Genomic DNA, 18,192 nt, shown 5'->3' with positions numbered 1-18,192 from the left:
GGGACTCTACATGTAATAAGTTCTTGATGTTCAGGCGGTTGTCGGGGTAAGATGTATGAGTGTGGATCTACCTGGAGATTCGAGTGTTAAATAGTGAGGGATTAATGGTAACGCCCCTGTGAGTCTCACCTAGTAGTCAAACCTTTGTCCATTATGGCACTGCAAACCACATAAACATTAGTTAGGTCCTTAGCGCAACATTAAATAATCCCCTTTCCCTGACAAGGACTTCGTATTAAATTGACAGGAAACCAGGTCAAAAACACCACCACAATTGGCCGCCACCGTGTACACCTCCAAAGGCCTACAAACCTGGCCGGCACGTGTTATGCCAGGACCGCAGGGTCGCGTAACGGGGGAGATGTCAGGAGTCGCGGGAGGCTTTGATTGGCTGAGGAGTGCGCAATGTGACGTCATCGGCCACCAATATAGGCGACGGTCGGACGCCATTTCAGGAGTTGAGTCCCAAGTCACACGGAGCGAGTTCACCAGTTCACGAGTTCGCGAGTTGAGTTCGCCAGTTGAGTTGAGTTGAGTTCGTGGCAGGCACTGCAGACGCAGGCAGGCACCAGAGAGTTGAGCGGTGGTGGAGAGTTGGAGAGGACACGCCATTCCAGTCGCAGTTCGAGTGCAGTTCGGGTTGTAGGGAGTCGCAGGAGACACACGAGAGCACACCCAGTTGGCACTGAGCAGTTCGTTGGCACTTGGCTGCCAGCACTCCCGCGTCGTCGAGTCGAGTGGAGTTGAAAGGAGTCCTTCCTGTCCCTGGTCAAGTGGAGCCGCTGGCCTGCGTCGGACGCGTGGTGCTTGGAGCGAGGGGCCTCGTGGTGTGCGATCGGGCCGGAAGGAGCGGTGCTGGACACCAACAATACAAGACGACAAAGACAGATAAGCCCGATCTCCGCGTATATTTTGAACGACGGGACGTGTTATTTTCGTGATTAATCTCCCTCGTTTGTGTTTGCTGTCAGTCGTGTGGGGACGTCCCGATTTAGGTTTATTAGAATTATTAGATTTACCGGCGGGCTTTTTCACTGGCTTTACTTTTCCTAATAAACCCTTATATTACTTTTTGTACATAATATCTGAACGCAGTTTTCCTGGGTGTTTGATTTTAATAGATAAGGTTGCGGAGCCTTCGCTGCGCCCCGCCATTCCGCGCGTTGGTGTTGAACTTGAGTCCGCCATTGAGTGTTCGCCTCGGGAGTTAAAGTCTCGCAAATCGGTCATCCGTAACTGTGGTGTTAATCACGGTTACGCGACAAGTGGTGTCAGAAGTGGGATTTGAACCCGTCGGACAAATTTTTTTTGTCCGCGGCGAGACATCGACACGGTCGGACAAATTTTTTTGTCCGCGGGGCGACATCGACACGGTCGGGCGTACATTGCGCCCGACGTTCGAACGCAAAATTGTTATAGGCGAGGCGGAGAAATTTAGTAATCAATTGGGCATACGGAGCGCGATATCGCGTCTTCGTCAAATTTAAATTGTGTTACTGGAATTATTAAAATAAATACGCGCGCGGGAAACAATCTTCCGGAAAGCGGATGTCGGAAATTGACGAGATGGAAGTACGCAGCGAGGCCTCCGTCAGCGTCGGGAGTGAGCCGGAAATGGGGGATAAGGAGGATAGCGTTGGAACTTTCCCCGCCGGTGGGACGGCCCCGATAGATCTCCAGACCATAGTAAATTTAATAAATGCTCAGAGGGCCGAGGATGAGCGAATCTTTGCAGTAATTCGGGGAGACATGAAGGCCCACTATGAACGACTGAATGAGCGATTGGGAAAATATATGGGAGACATGACACCACAGGGTGAGCGAAACCTGACAGAAATTCGGGGAATAAATGATAAAATTGAATCTGAAGAGGGGGAAGCTAGATTGGGAACAGGAGAGAGTACGGCCCATGCAGATGTGCACGGGGCTCAGGAGCCGGGAATGGCAAAATTGGGAATTGCACAGGGAATGGCAATTGAAGTAAATAGGGAGACTGCAGGTGCAGAGGTGGATGGGGAATGTCCACAGGTGGATGGGGAATGTGTACAGGTAGATGGGGAATGCCTGCAGGTAAACGTGGAGTGTCCACAGGTGAGCAGGGAGTGTCCACAGGTGAGCAGGGAGTGTCCACAGGTGAGCGGGGAAGGAAATTTGGAATGTGAGAGTTGTAATGGGGAATGTTTCCCACATTCTGGCCTGGTTGTTTATCGGGACCGTGTGGATGTCACAACACCCCAACCGGGGGATGAATTTGGAATTGTGCAGCACCAGGGCGGTGGTGCGGAGCAAGAGGGGGTAGAGTTTTTGGGGGTCCATGCGATAGAGCCGGACCGGGTATTTATTGGGGATATTGATCAAAGCCTGGCGGGGCCAGGAATGATTTCTAATGATGAGGATGAGTTGATCCAGCGGCTGGAGACCTGTGACAGTCCCATGGAGGTAGAGCTTGTTCAGGCCCAAAGGAGTCTGGGGGAAGAGGTGAGTTGGTCCAAGGAGGTGGTTGGAATGACCGAGGGGACGCTCACTGTACACTGCTATTTGGAAACAGAGGCTCCAAAATTGGACAACCAGTTGGGGGAGTGTGTTGGCTCCGGGCTGGATTTGGATCTTGGAGGATCGGGAGATAGAGCTTCTGGAGATTTGGTCCCTGTAGGGAATTTGGATCAACTGCAGGGAGGGGCAGAACAACCGGTGGTAGAGGTTGTTCCCTGCAGCTGCGGTTTGGCAATGGGAATGAAAATTTGTAAAATAAAATTTAAAATAAAATTACAATGGGAACTTGATTTGGAGCAGCCATGGTTGGGATTGGTCCCCGGGCTGCGGGATTTGGACATGGGGAGGTCATGGGTGATGGCCTCGGGCAAAAGTTGCCCCTTTCAAAATTTGGGTATGCCGGCCAGCTGGGGGGCTGTGATGGCGAGATTTGGACGTGGGGTCCAGCCTTGGGTGTCGAGGTACGACCTGGGCCCCACGGGGGGTCTGGTGGAGTGTGGCGTCCCTTGTCCGTCGGGGCGCCGTCCGAGCTGGTGGCTCGGGCCGGCAGGGTCACCGGACCCTGGTGGGGGTTAAGACCTCCAGAGGGGTCCGAGGTGGTTTCTCAAGCCTGGGTTGGCATTTATTGAGGACCACTAGGGGGAGGTGTTGTGGGTCGCGCTTTGGTGGTGGCACCGCAGATGGCCAGCTTGGGCCTGATGTAGTGATCACCCGGGCATGCGACCTGACACTCTCCTCCAGGGACTCTGGGACAACCAGCATGTGGTGACCTGGCATGGTGGTTGGTCTATGGACGCGGGTCAAACCGAATGGACAGGGATGGAGATAGCCTGCCGGACAACCATTGGGGCATCTGTGGAACGCGATGGTGTGAGTGACCTTCCACAGATGCTCCGTTGTGATTTATGGACTCTCGGGTTGGGAAGAGAGCCATGGGGATGTGAATCGGGAGATGTGTAACGAGCCGAGCATATGGGCCATGCTCGGCTGGCATGTGTATGGCAAAGCATCCTTCTTTGGTGAGGTTAGTGAAATGTGACAAATGGTTGGCATGGGTAATCTGTGGGTTAGATGGAAATTTAAGGGTGGATTGTGAAATGCCATGGTGGACACTGTATAGTGACGCCATTATTGATCCAGGTGTGTAGACCAAAGTGTTGGAGGCTGTGATTAAATTAATAGGGTAGCAAGATACAGCTTTCAACTGGTTGCGGGGGCAACTGTGCTGATATTTGGGACGCGGGATGATGGGGATGTAGTTGTGTAGCCTGAGGGTCAACGTGGTGCTGTGCGTGTCCGAGGTGTGTGGACCATGTCTTCTGGGTGGGTCTCCTGGTGGAGCATGGCTGTTGACTGGACCTTGGTGTGGTCAAGTGTGGGTGAGCACTGGGGGGCTGCAGTTCTGTAGTCGGACTGGGGGATGATGGGGAGGTGCAGGGGACGTGGCTGTAGGGATGCCACGCACTGCGACCGTGCCCCCCAGGGCCGAGGTTGTGTGTGCGGTAGTGTGTGTTGTGGCAGCAAGTGCTCACCACATTGGCCAGCTGGGGCTGCTGCAGCTGTGTTCCTCGCAGGGGGGGCCGAAGGATGGATGGTGGGTCGCACCCTTATGGACACTCATGGGCCATGTTGGCGTTTTGACTGCTCACCTTGTCCCGGTGACCCTTGCACGGTAGAGGTGCAGAGCTGTCGTGGCCACAGGTAGTTGTGTAGTGATGATCACCGTTGGATGCGGATCCACATACCTGCCAGTGTAGTGGGGACAAAAGAGAAATTTGGAAGTATTTGGTAGGCCCAATGTGAAATTTTGGGATTGTGAAGGGTGGATGACACTCTTGAACCTGACCAACCTGCAACTACCTGCACTTGAGGTGAGTGTTTTGAGGAGTACTGTCCCAGGCTTCAGGATTTGCTTTGGGAAATTGGGGACATGTAATTTGGAGTTGGGAGGCGGGTATGAGTGATGACATGGCCGGTGAGGGGATGGAATGGGAGCCACAGTGTCTTGTGGGTGGCGTATGTTTTTGTATTGTGGTTAGGTGTTTTGATGTGGTCGTGAGAGTGGAACCTGGAGAGTGAGTGATGATTATTGGAGATAATGAGGGGCGATAAATTGTGCTTTTTGGAAATGTGCTACTGGAAAGGTGTGAGGATTTAATGATTCGAACTGTGAATGGGATTTCACATTGGCAGACCATGGCAAGCCTTGTAACACCTTTTACACCATCTATGAATTGTACTGAATTGTGCTGAGTTGTGTGGAGAATTGAATGGCAGCGGGGGAGGAAGTGTGTTTTGGGGACCATGGGTGGGGAAGGTGTGTGTGTCCGCAGGTACAGAGCAAGCTCTGAGGAGCGATGCCTGCGGGCCCCCCTCTGCGGCAATTACCCCTGGCAGCCGGTGGTAACTGGAAATTGGAGCTCGTCGGTGGAGGGTCTGGTTGGGCGCCGCGGGGTGAGGAAGTCCCCCGGTGACCCGTGTTGCTGCGCGAAAGCAGGAGGCAAAGGAGCCTGGTGTGTGTGGAGACCCTCACCGGCGAGGTAACGGCGGAAAGGGGCTGTTGGGCTGTCACGGGGCCAAGAGGTAAAGGGGGGGGGGGGCAATAAATTTGTAAGTCGGTTGACTTGGTTTTGGGACTGCGGGCACCACAGCCTGATGCGCCCCCACCATCTTTTGTGCGGTACCTCCCCGCTGCCTAGTTGAGGAATGCACACACACGTGAATGACATCAATGCCATGGTCCTGCAGGGGGGTGTATTGAAGAAGAACCTTATTGATTTTTGAAATGCCTTGATGACCTATGGAATGAGAATGAGTGGTTAAGGGGTCTGTGTAGCATGAATGTGGGCGAAATCCACCGAGCCGTGTCACTCACCTGTAACATCTGGACAGGGCCGTGGAAAATTTAGGGGGATGCATTGGGGATGGCCCCGCAGGTAAGGTTGTGTCTTGTGGCATCCACCGGGGGGACGCGGTCTGTAGACCGGGGTATGTACAAAGGTTAGAGTTTTGAGTTTTGGAAAGATGGTTAAGTTTTGTGGTTAAGTTAGTGTTGTGTGTTGTTGTTTCCTCCCTCCACAGGAACAACGAAGAAGATGTACATACTTGCATGATGGTTAAGGGGTTCAGCATGTTAAGGAAGTGTAGGTAGGTAGTCCGACTCACTTCCCACAGCCCTTCCTGATTTATTTCATAGGTTAATTAAGTGTGTGACAGTAAGTGTTAAGGCTGGAATGGTAGCCCTGCGGTGAACCTTGCAGGAGCTACGGTTCCAGGGGGGGGGCTGTGTTATGAATTTGGTAATGCAACATCTAGAGCTAGGTAGATCTGAATAGGTAGGTATTCGGCTGTCGTGACAGGGACTCTACATGTAATAAGTTCTTGATGTTCAGGCGGTTGTCGGGGTAAGATGTATGAGTGTGGATCTACCTGGAGATTCGAGTGTTAAATAGTGAGGGATTAATGGTAACGCCCCTGTGAGTCTCACCTAGTAGTCAAACCTTTGTCCATTATGGCACTGCAAACCACATAAACATTAGTTAGGTCCTTAGCGCAACATTAAATAATCCCCTTTCCCTGACAAGGACTTCGTATTAAATTGACAGGAAACCAGGTCAAAAACACCACCACAATTGGCCGCCACCGTGTACACCTCCAAAGGCCTACAAACCTGGCCGGCACGTGTTATGCCAGGACCGCAGGGTCGCGTAACGGGGGAGATGTCAGGAGTCGCGGGAGGCTTTGATTGGCTGAGGAGTGCGCAATGTGACGTCATCGGCCACCAATATAGGCGACGGTCGGACGCCATTTCAGGAGTTGAGTCCCAAGTCACACGGAGCGAGTTCACCAGTTCACGAGTTCGCGAGTTGAGTTCGCCAGTTGAGTTGAGTTGAGTTCGTGGCAGGCACTGCAGACGCAGGCAGGCACCAGAGAGTTGAGCGGTGGTGGAGAGTTGGAGAGGACACGCCATTCCAGTCGCAGTTCGAGTGCAGTTCGGGTTGTAGGGAGTCGCAGGAGACACACGAGAGCACACCCAGTTGGCACTGAGCAGTTCGTTGGCACTTGGCTGCCAGCACTCCCGCGTCGTCGAGTCGAGTGGAGTTGAAAGGAGTCCTTCCTGTCCCTGGTCAAGTGGAGCCGCTGGCCTGCGTCGGACGCGTGGTGCTTGGAGCGAGGGGCCTCGTGGTGTGCGATCGGGCCGGAAGGAGCGGTGCTGGACACCAACAATACAAGACGACAAAGACAGATAAGCCCGATCTCCGCGTATATTTTGAACGACGGGACGTGTTATTTTCGTGATTAATCTCCCTCGTTTGTGTTTGCTGTCAGTCGTGTGGGGACGTCCCGATTTAGGTTTATTAGAATTATTAGATTTACCGGCGGGCTTTTTCACTGGCTTTACTTTTCCTAATAAACCCTTATATTACTTTTTGTACATAATATCTGAACGCAGTTTTCCTGGGTGTTTGATTTTAATAGATAAGGTTGCGGAGCCTTCGCTGCGCCCCGCCATTCCGCGCGTTGGTGTTGAACTTGAGTCCGCCATTGAGTGTTCGCCTCGGGAGTTAAAGTCTCGCAAATCGGTCATCCGTGTTACCCTACGGTGTTCACCAAGGGTAGGCACGCGACAATATGTTGCGTGTCATCAATGGGGAAAGGCATTCAACTCTGGAACATGAACCAAAGAATTCCTCTCTCGTCCAACAGATGAACTCCTTTCAATTGCCTTTCCTCTTCAATCAATACTTTTGAAGTGTCAACTGAGCTTCACATTTCAGCTTTCATTCATCGCAGACAGCACGTCAGCAGGAACAGTCAGCAATAAAAAAAGAAACCGTCCCTGGGTGGGATTGAACCACCATTCATTCCAGGAAACAGCCAAACAAGCACACCGATTGCAGAACAGAGACAGGATCTGCCAAAAATCTTCAAATGGGGTGAAAGACATTCACCTCTGGAACATGCACCAACGAATACCTCTCAAGTCCAACAGATGAACTCATTCAATAACCTTTCCTCTTCAATAAAACACTTCGGAAGCGTCAACTGAGGTTCACAAATCAGCTTTCATTCATCGCAGACAGCACGTGAGCAGGAACAGAGTCAGCGATGAAAAAAATCGTCCCTGGGTGGGATTGAACTACCAACCTTTCGAATAACAGCCAAACGTGCCAACCAATTGCACCGCAGAGACAAGATATGTTGTGTATCATCAATGGGGAAAGGCATAAACTCTGGAACATGAACCAACGAATACCTCTCAAATCCAACAGATGAACTCTTTTCAATAGCCTTTCCTCTTCAATAAAACACTTTGGAAGCGTCAACTGAGGTTCACAAATCAGCTTTCATTCATCGCGGACAGCACGTCAGCAGGAACAGTGTCAGCGATCAAAAGAAAATCGTCCCTGGGTGGGATTGAAACACCAACCTTTTGGTGGACAGCCGAACACACGAACCAATTGCACCACAGAGACAGGATTTGTCATAAAACTTCTCATGGGGCAAAAGGCATTCACATCTGGAACAAGAACCAACAAATACCTCTCAAGTCCAACAGGTGAGCTTCTTTCAATTGCCTGTCCTCTTCAATTCAACACTTTTGAAGTGTCAATTGAGGTTCACCTTTCAGCTTTCATTCATCGCAAAACTGCTCAGGAGCAGGACCAGTGTCAGTAATTTTAAAATAAACGTCCCTTGGGAGAGATTGAAACACCATATTTTAGGGAAACAGCCAAACACGCGCACCGATTGCGCCACAGAGAAAGGATCTGTCATAAATCTTCAAATGGGGTGAAAGGCATTCATCTCTGGAACAGGCACCAACGAATACCTCTCAAGTCCAACAGATGAACTCCTTTCAATTGTCTTTCCTCTTCAATCAATACTTGTGAAGTGTCAACTGAGGTTCACATTTCAGCTTTCATTCATCGCAGACAGCACGTCAGCAGGAACAGTCAGCAATAAAAAAAAATCGTCCCTGGGTGGGATTGAACCACCATTCATTCCAGGAAACAGCCAAACAAGTGCACTGATTGCACCACAGAGACAGGATCTGTCAATAATCTTCAAATGGGGTGAAAGGCATTCACCTCTGGAACATGCACCAACGAATACCTCTCAAGTCCAACAGATGAACTCATTCAATAACCTTTCCTCTTCAATAAAACACTTCGGAAGCGTCAACTGAGGTTCACAAATCAGCTTTCATTCATCGCAGACAGCACGTGAGCCGGAACAGTGTCAGCGATAAAAAGAAAATTGTCCCTGGGTGGGATTGAACCACCGACCTTTTGGATAACAGCCAAACGTGCCAAACAATTGCGCCACAGAGACAAGATATGTTGCGTGTCATCAATGGGGAAAGGCATTCAACTCTGGAACATGAACCAAAGAATTCCTCTCTCGTCCAACAGATGAACTCCTTTCAATTGCCTTTCCTCTTCAATCAATACTTTTGAAGTGTCAACTGAGGTTCACATTTCAGCTTTCATTCATCGCAGACAGCACGTCAGCAGGAACAGTCAGCAATAAAAAAAGAAACCGTCCCTGGGTGGGATTGAACCACCATTCATTCCAGGAAACAGCCAAACAAGCACACCGATTGCAGAACAGAGACAGGATCTGCCAAAAATCTTCAAATGGGGTGAAAGACATTCACCTCTGGAACATGCACCAACGAATACCTCTCAAGTCCAACAGATGAACTCATTCAATAACCTTTCCTCTTCAATAAAACACTTCGGAAGCGTCAACTGAGGTTCACAAATCAGCTTTCATTCATCGCAGACAGCACGTGAGCAGGAACAGAGTCAGCGATGAAAAAAAATCGCCCCTGGGTGGGATTGAACCACCAACCTTTCGATTAACAATCGAACGCGCTAACCAATTGCACCACAGAGACAAGATGTGTTGTGGGTTATCAATGGGGAAAGGCTTTCAACTCTGGAACATGAACCAAAGTTTACCTCTCAATTCGAACAGATGAACTCCTTTCAATATTGTCTTTCCTCTTTAATTCAACACTTTCGAAGTTTCAACAGAGGTTCACGTTTCAGCTTTCATTCATCGCAAAACAGCTCAGGAGCAGGAACAGTGTCAGTGACATAAAAATAATCGTCCTTGGGCAAGATTAAACCACCATCCCTTCGGGAAACAGCCGAACACGCAAACCGTTTGCGCCACAGAGACAGGATCTGTCATAAATCTTCAATTGGGGCGAAAGGCATTCAACTCTGGAACATGAACCAAAGAACTCCTTTCAATTGCCTTTCCTCTTCAATCAATACTTTGGAAGTGTCAACTGAGGTTTACATTTCAGCTTTCATTCATCGCGGACAGCACATGAGCAGGAACGGTGTCAGCGATCAAAAGAAAATTGTCCTTGGGTTGGATTGAACCACCAACTTTGTGGTTAACAGCCTTACACACTAACCAATTGCAACACAGAGACAAGATCTGTCATAAAACTTCTCATGGGGCAAAAGGCATTCACATCTGGAACAAGAACCAACAAATACCGCTCAAGTCCAACAGGTGAGCTTCTTTCAATTGCCTGTCCTCTTCAATTCAACACTTTTGAAGTGTCAATTGAGGTTCACGTTTCAGCTTTCATTCATCGCAAAACTGCTCAGTCGCAGGACCAGTGTCAGTAATTTTAAAATAAACGTCCCTTGGGAGAGATTGAAACACCATATTTTAGGGAAACAGCCAAACACGCGCACCGATTGCGCCACAGAGAAAGGATCTGTCATAAATCTTCAAATGGGGTGAAAGGCATTCATCTTTGGAACAGGCACCAACGAATACCTCTCAAGTCCAACAGATGAACTCCTTTCAATTGTCTTTCCTCTTCAATCAATACTTTTGAAGTGTCAACTGAGGTTCACATTTCAGCTTTCATTCATCGCAGACAGCACGTGAGCCGGAACAGAGTCAGCGATGGAAAAAAATCGTCCCTGGGTGGGATTGAACCACCATTCATTCCAGGAAACAGCCAAACAAGCACACCGATTGCACCACAGAGACAGGATCTGTCAAAAATCTTCAAATGGGGTGAAAGGCATTTACCTCTGGAACATACACCAACGAATACCTCTCAAGTCCAACAGATGAACTCCTTCAATAACCTTTCCTCTTCAATAAAACACTTCGGAAGCATCAACTGAGGTTCACAAATCAGCTTTCATTCATCGCAGACAGCACGTGAGCCGGAACAGTGTCAGCGATAAAAAGAAAATTGTCCCTGGGTGGGATTGAACCACCGACCTTTTGGATAACAGCCAAACGTGCCAAAGCGCCACAGAGACAAGATATGTTGCGTGTCATCAATGGGGAAAGGCATTCAACTCTGGAACATGAACCAAAGAATTCCTCTCTCGTCCAACAGATGAACTCCTTTCAATTGCCTTTCCTCTTCAATCAATACTTTTGAAGTGTCAACTGAGCTTCACATTTCAGCTTTCATTCATCGCAGACAGCACGTCAGCAGGAACAGTCAGCAATAAAAAAAGAAACCGTCCCTGGGTGGGATTGAACCACCATTCATTCCAGGAAACAGCCAAACAAGCACACCGATTGCAGAACAGAGACAGGATCTGCCAAAAATCTTCAAATGGGGTGAAAGACATTCACCTCTGGAACATGCACCAACGAATACCTCTCAAGTCCAACAGATGAACTCATTCAATAACCTTTCCTCTTCAATAAAACACTTCGGAAGCGTCAACTGAGGTTCACAAATCAGCTTTCATTCATCGCAGACAGCACGTGAGCAGGAACAGAGTCAGCGATGAAAAAAATCGTCCCCGGGTGGGATTGAACTACCAACCTTTCGAATAACAGCCAAACGTGCCAACCAATTGCACCGCAGAGACAAGATATGTTGTGTATCATCAATGGGGAAAGGCATAAACTCTGGAACATGAACCAACGAATACCTCTCAAATCCAACAGATGAACTCTTTTCAATAGCCTTTCCTCTTCAATAAAACACTTTGGAAGCGTCAACTGAGGTTCACAAATCAGCTTTCATTCATCGCGGACAGCACGTCAGCAGGAACAGTGTCAGCGATCAAAAGAAAATCGTCCCTGGGTGGGATTGAAACACCAACCTTTTGGTGGACAGCCGAACACACGAACCAATTGCACCACAGAGACAGGATTTGTCATAAAACTTCTCATGGGGCAAAAGGCATTCACATCTGGAACAAGAACCAACAAATACCTCTCAAGTCCAACAGGTGAGCTTCTTTCAATTGCCTGTCCTCTTCAATTCAACACTTTTGAAGTGTCAATTGAGGTTCACCTTTCAGCTTTCATTCATCGCAAAACTGCTCAGGAGCAGGACCAGTGTCAGTAATTTTAAAATAAACGTCCCTTGGGAGAGATTGAAACACCATATTTTAGGGAAACAGCCAAACACGCGCACCGATTGCGCCACAGAGAAAGGATCTGTCATAAATCTTCAAATGGGGTGAAAGGCATTCATCTCTGGAACAGGCACCAACGAATACCTCTCAAGTCCAACAGATGAACTCCTTTCAATTGTCTTTCCTCTTCAATCAATACTTGTGAAGTGTCAACTGAGGTTCACATTTCAGCTTTCATTCATCGCAGACAGCACGTCAGCAGGAACAGTCAGCAATAAAAAAAAATCGTCCCTGGGTGGGATTGAACCACCATTCATTCCAGGAAACAGCCAAACAAGTGCACTGATTGCACCACAGAGACAGGATCTGTCAATAATCTTCAAATGGGGTGAAAGGCATTCACCTCTGGAACATGCACCAACGAATACCTCTCAAGTCCAACAGATGAACTCATTCAATAACCTTTCCTCTTCAATAAAACACTTCGGAAGCGTCAACTGAGGTTCACAAATCAGCTTTCATTCATCGCAGACAGCACGTGAGCCGGAACAGTGTCAGCGATAAAAAGAAAATTGTCCCTGGGTGGGATTGAACCACCGACCTTTTGGATAACAGCCAAACGTGCCAAACAATTGCGCCACAGAGACAAGATATGTTGCGTGTCATCAATGGGGAAAGGCATTCAACTCTGGAACATGAACCAAAGAATTCCTCTCTCGTCCAACAGATGAACTCCTTTCAATTGCCTTTCCTCTTCAATCAATACTTTTGAAGTGTCAACTGAGGTTCACATTTCAGCTTTCATTCATCGCAGACAGCACGTCAGCAGGAACAGTCAGCAATAAAAAAAGAAACCGTCCCTGGGTGGGATTGAACCACCATTCATTCCAGGAAACAGCCAAACAAGCACACCGATTGCAGAACAGAGACAGGATCTGCCAAAAATCTTCAAATGGGGTGAAAGACATTCACCTCTGGAACATGCACCAACGAATACCTCTCAAGTCCAACAGATGAACTCATTCAATAACCTTTCCTCTTCAATAAAACACTTCGGAAGCGTCAACTGAGGTTCACAAATCAGCTTTCATTCATCGCAGACAGCACGTGAGCAGGAACAGAGTCAGCGATGAAAAAAAATCGCCCCTGGGTGGGATTGAACCACCAACCTTTCGATTAACAATCGAACGCGCTAACCAATTGCACCACAGAGACAAGATGTGTTGTGGGTTATCAATGGGGAAAGGCTTTCAACTCTGGAACATGAACCAAAGTTTACCTCTCAATTCGAACAGATGAACTCCTTTCAATATTGTCTTTCCTCTTTAATTCAACACTTTCGAAGTTTCAACAGAGGTTCACGTTTCAGCTTTCATTCATCGCAAAACAGCTCAGGAGCAGGAACAGTGTCAGTGACATAAAAATAATCGTCCTTGGGCAAGATTAAACCACCATCCCTTCGGGAAACAGCCGAACACGCAAACCATTTGCGCCACAGAGACAGGATCTGAGATAAATTTTCAAATGGGGAGAAAGGCATTCACATCTGGAACAAGACCCAAAGAATGCCTCTCAAGTCTAACCGAGGAACTCCCTTTAATTGCCTTTCCTCATTAATTTAACACTTTTGAAGTGTCAACTGAGGTTCACCTTTCAGCTTTCATTCATCGCGAAACAGCTCAAGAGCAGGACCAGTGTCAGTAGTTTAAAAATAATCGTCCTTGGGAGAGATTGAAACACCATCTTTTCGGGAAACAGCCAAACACGCACACTGAATGCGCCATAGAGACAGGATCTGTCATAAATTTTCAATTGGGGTGTAAGGCATTCAACTCTGGAACATGAACCAAATAATTCCTCTCAAGTCCAACAGATGAACTCCTTCAATAACCTTTCCTCTTCAATAAAACACTTCGGAAGCGTCAACTGAGGTTCACAAATCAGCTTTCATTCATCGCAGACAGCACGTGAGCCGGAACAGAGTCAGCGATGAAAAAAAATCGCCCCTGGGTGGGATTGAACCACCAACCTTTCGATTAACAGTCGAACGCACTAACCAATTGCGCCACAGAGACAAGATGTGTTGTGGGTTATCAATGGGGAAAGGCTTTCAATCTGGAACATGAACCAACGAATACCTCTCAAATCCAACAGATGAACTCTTTTCAATAGCCTTTCCTCTTCAATAAAACACTTTGTAAGCGTCAACTGAGGTTCACAAATCAGCTTTCATTCATCGCGGACAGCACATGAGCAGGAACAGTGTCAGCGATAAAAAGAAAATTGTCCCTGGGTGGGATTGAACCACCAACCTTTCGGTTAACAGCCGAACACGTTAACCAATTGCCGTTAACCAATTGCAACACAGAGACAGGATCTGTCATAAAACTTCTCATGGGGCTAAAGGCATTCACATCTGGAACAAGAACCAACGAATACCTCTCAAGTCCAACAGATGAACTCCTTCAGTAACCTTTCCTCTTCAATAAAACACTTCGGAAGCGTCAACTGAGGTTCACAAATCAGCTTTCATTCATCGCAGACGCCACGTGAGCAGGAACAGAGTCAGCGATTTAAAAAATCGTCCCTGGGTGGGATTGAACCACCAACCATTTACGATTAACAGTCGAACGCACTAACCAATTGAGCCCAGAGACAAGGTGCGTTGTGGGTTATCAATGGGGAAAGGCTTTCAATCTGGAACATGAACCAAAGATTACCTCTCAATTCAAACAGATGAACTCCTTTCAATTGTCTTTCCTCTTTATTTCAACACTTTCGAAGTTTCAACTGAGGTTCACGTTTCAGCTTTCATTCATCGCAAAACAGCTCAGGAGCAGGAAAAGTGTCAGTATAATCGTCCTTGGGCAAGATTAAACCACCATCCCTTCGGGAAACAGCCGAACACGCAAACCGTTTGCGCCACAGAGACAGGATCTGTCACAAATCTTCAATTGGGGCGAAAGGCATTCAACTCTGGAACATGAACCAAAGAACTCCTTTCAATTGCCTTTCCTCTTCAATCAATACTTTGGAAGTGTCAACTGAGGTTTACATTTCAGCTTTCATTCATCGCGGACAGCACATGAGCAGGAACGGTGTCAGCGATCAAAAGAAAATTGTCCTTGGGTTGGATTGAACCACCAACTTTTTGGTTAACAGCCTTACACACTAACCAATTGCAACACAGAGACAGGATTTGTCATAAAACTTCTCATGTGGCAAAAGGCATTCACATCTGGAACAAGAACCAACAAATACCTCTCAAGTCCAACAGGTGAGCTTCTTTCAATTGCCTGTCCTCTTCAATTCAACACTTTTGAAGTGTCAATTGAGGTTCACGTTTCAGCTTTCATTCATCGCAAAACTGCTCAGGAGCAGGACCAGTGTCAGTAATTTTAAAATAAACGTCCCTTGGGAGAGGTTGAAACACCATATTTTAGGGAAACAGCCAAACACGCGCACCGATTGCGCCACAGAGAAAGGATCTGTCATAAATCTTCAAATGGGGTGAAAGGCATTCATCTCTGGAACAGGCACCAACAAATACCTCTCAAGTCCAACAGATGAACTCCTTTCAATTGTCTTTCCTCTTCAATCAATACTTGTGAAGTGTCAACTGAGGTTCACATTTCAGCTTTCATTCATCGCAGACAGCACGTCAGCAGGAACAGTCAGCAATAAAAAAAAATCGTCCCTGGGTGGGATTGAACCACCATTCATTCCAGGAAACAGCCAAACAAGTGCACCGATTGCACCACAGAGACAGGATCTGTCAATAATCTTCAAATGGGGTGAAAGGCATTCACCTCTGGAACATGCACCAACGAATACCTCTCAAGGCCAACAGATGAACTCATTCAATAACCTTTCCTCTTCAATAAAACACTTCGGAAGCGTCAACTGAGGTTCACAAATCAGCTTTCATTCATCGCAGACAGCACGTGAGCCGGAACAGAGTCAGCGATGAAAAAAAATCGCCCCTGGGTGGGATTGAACCACCAACCTTTCGATTAACAGTCGAACGCGCTAACCAATTGCGCCACAGAGACAAGATGTGTTGTGGGTTATCAATGGGGAAAGGCTTTCAACTCTGGAACATGAACCAAAGTTTACCTCTCAATTCGAACAGATGAACTCCTTTCAATATTGTCTTTCCTCTTTAATTCAACACTTTCGAAGTTTCAACAGAGGTTCACGTTTCAGCTTTCATTCATCGCAAAACAGCTCAGGAGCAGGAACAGTGTCAGTGACATAAAAATAATCGTCCTTGGGCAAGATTAAACCACCATCCCTTCGGGAAACAGCCGAACACGCAAACCGTTTGCGCCACAGAGACAGGATCTGAGATAAATTTTCAAATGGGGAGAAAGGCATTCACATCTGGAACAAGACCCAAAGAATGCCTCTCAAGTCTAACCGAGGAACTCCCTTTAATTGCCTTTCCTCATTAATTTAACACTTTTGAAGTGTCAACTGAGGTTCACCTTTCAGCTTTCATTCATCGCGAAACAGCTCAGGAGCAGGACCAGTGTCATTAGTTTAAAAATAATCGTCCTTGGGAGAGATTGAAACACCATCTTTTCGGGAAACAGCCAAACACGCACACTGAATGCGCCATAGAGACAGGATCTGTCATAAATTTTCAATTGGGGTGTAAGGCATTCAACTCTGGAACATGAACCAAATAATTCCTCTCTCGTCCAACAGATGAACTCCTTTCAATTGCCTTTCCTCTTCAATCAATACTTTGGAAGTGTCAACTGAGGTTCACATTTCAGCTTTCATTCATCGAAGACAGCACATGAGCAGGAACAGTGTCAGCGATAAAAAGAAAATTGTCCCTGCGTGGGATTGAACCACCGACCTTTCGGATAACAGCCAAACGTGCCAACCAATTGCGCCACAGAGACAAGATATGTTGTGTGTCATCAATGGGGAAAGGCATTCAACTCTGGAACATGAACCAAAGAATACCTCTCAAATCCAACAGATGAACTCTTTTCAATAGCCTTTCCTCTTCAATAAAACACTTTGTAAGCGTCAACTGAGGTTCACAAATCAGCTTTCATTCATCGCGGACAGCACATGAGCAAGAACAGTGTCAGCGATCAAAAGAAAATTGTCCCTGGGTGGGATTGAACCACCAACTTTTACGGCTTAACAGCCTTACACGCTGACCAATTGCAACACAGAGACAGGATCTGTCATAAAACTTCTCATGGGGCAAAAGGCATTCAACTCTGGAACATGAACCAAAGAATTCCTCTCTCGTCCAACAGATGAACTCCTTTCAATTGCCTTTCCTCTTTAATTCAACACTTTTGAAGTGTCAACAGAGGTTCACATTGAAGCTTTCATTCATCGCACACAGAACGTGAGCAGGAACAGTCAGCAATAAAAAAAATCGCCCCTGGGTGGGATTGAACCACCATTCATTCCAGGAAACAGCCAAACAAGCACACCGATTGCACCACAGAGACAGGATCTGTCAATAATCTTCAAATGGGGTGAAAGGCATTCACCTCTGGAACATGCACCAACGAATACCTCTCAAGGCCAACAGATGAACTCATTCAATAACCTTTCCTCTTCAATAAAACACTTCGGAAGCGTCAACTGAGGTTCACAAATCAGCTTTCATTCATCGCAGACAGCACGTGAGCCGGAACAGAGTCAGCGATGAAAAAAAATCGCCCCTGGGTGGGATTGAACCACCAACCTTTCGATTAACAGTCGAACGCGCTAACCAATTGCGCCACAGAGACAAGATGTGTTGTGGGTTATCAATGGGGAAAGGCTTTCAATCTGGAACATGAACCAACGAATACCTCTCAAATCCAACAGATGAACTCTTTTCAATAGCCTTTCCTCTTCAATAAAACACTTTGTAAGCGTCAACTGAGGTTCACAAATCAGCTTTCATTCATCGCGGACAGCACATGAGCAGGAACAGTGTCAGCGATAAAAAGAAAATTGTCCCTGGGTGGGATTGAACCACCAACCTTTCGGTTAACAGCCGAACACGCTAACCAATTGCAACACAGAGACAGGATCTGTCATAAAACTTCTCATGGGGCAAAAGGCATTCACATCTGGAACAAGAACCAACGAATACCTCTCAAGTCCAACAGATGAACTCCTTCAGTAACCTTTCCTCTTCAATAAAACACTTCGGAAGCGTCAACTGAGGTTCACAAATCAGCTTTCATTCATCGCAGACGCCACGTGAGCAGGAACAGAGTCAGCGATTTAAAAAATCGTCCCTGGGTGGGATTAGAACCACCAACCATTTACGATTAACAGTCGAACGCACTAACCAATTGCG

The 18,192-nt window shown here is 47.3% G+C and overlaps 1 protein-coding gene and 8 non-coding genes across 9 annotated transcripts; 1 reads left to right on the top strand and 8 right to left on the bottom strand.

The window, feature by feature from the left end:
• Positions 1-1,581: 1,581 nt before the first annotated feature.
• LOC144891726 (uncharacterized) lies at positions 1,582-4,599 on the top strand. The gene is made up of 2 exons (XM_078775837.1): positions 1,582-2,091; positions 2,134-4,599. The coding sequence occupies exons 1-2, from the start codon at positions 1,615-1,617 to the stop codon at positions 3,067-3,069; spliced, it is 1,413 nt and encodes a 470-aa protein (XP_078631963.1). The 5' UTR covers positions 1,582-1,614; the 3' UTR covers positions 3,070-4,599.
• A 4,156-nt stretch (positions 4,600-8,755) lies between these two features.
• TRNAN-GUU (transfer RNA asparagine (anticodon GUU)) lies at positions 8,756-8,829 on the bottom strand. The gene has a single exon. It is a non-coding gene; the product is annotated as a tRNA-Asn (tRNA).
• Positions 8,830-9,323: 494 nt separating this feature from the next.
• TRNAN-GUU (transfer RNA asparagine (anticodon GUU)) lies at positions 9,324-9,397 on the bottom strand. Its single transcript has one exon. It is a non-coding gene; the product is annotated as a tRNA-Asn (tRNA).
• Positions 9,398-12,437: 3,040 nt separating this feature from the next.
• TRNAN-GUU (transfer RNA asparagine (anticodon GUU)) lies at positions 12,438-12,511 on the bottom strand. Its single transcript has one exon. It is a non-coding gene; the product is annotated as a tRNA-Asn (tRNA).
• Positions 12,512-13,005: 494 nt separating this feature from the next.
• TRNAN-GUU (transfer RNA asparagine (anticodon GUU)) lies at positions 13,006-13,079 on the bottom strand. Its single transcript has one exon. It is a non-coding gene; the product is annotated as a tRNA-Asn (tRNA).
• A 786-nt stretch (positions 13,080-13,865) lies between these two features.
• Positions 13,866-13,939, bottom strand: TRNAN-GUU (transfer RNA asparagine (anticodon GUU)). The gene has a single exon. It is a non-coding gene; the product is annotated as a tRNA-Asn (tRNA).
• Positions 13,940-15,842: 1,903 nt separating this feature from the next.
• Positions 15,843-15,916, bottom strand: TRNAN-GUU (transfer RNA asparagine (anticodon GUU)). The gene has a single exon. It is a non-coding gene; the product is annotated as a tRNA-Asn (tRNA).
• Positions 15,917-17,558: 1,642 nt separating this feature from the next.
• Positions 17,559-17,632, bottom strand: TRNAN-GUU (transfer RNA asparagine (anticodon GUU)). Its single transcript has one exon. It is a non-coding gene; the product is annotated as a tRNA-Asn (tRNA).
• Positions 17,633-17,841: 209 nt separating this feature from the next.
• On the bottom strand, positions 17,842-17,915 carry TRNAN-GUU (transfer RNA asparagine (anticodon GUU)). Its single transcript has one exon. It is a non-coding gene; the product is annotated as a tRNA-Asn (tRNA).
• Positions 17,916-18,192: the final 277 nt, after the last annotated feature.

Source organism: Myxine glutinosa, chromosome 4, assembly GCF_964187855.1.
Source record: "Myxine glutinosa chromosome 4, kmMyxGlut1.1, whole genome shotgun sequence".
Taxonomy (NCBI): domain Eukaryota; kingdom Metazoa; phylum Chordata; class Myxini; order Myxiniformes; family Myxinidae; genus Myxine; species Myxine glutinosa.
This window is presented reverse-complemented; position numbering and strand designations above follow the sequence as displayed.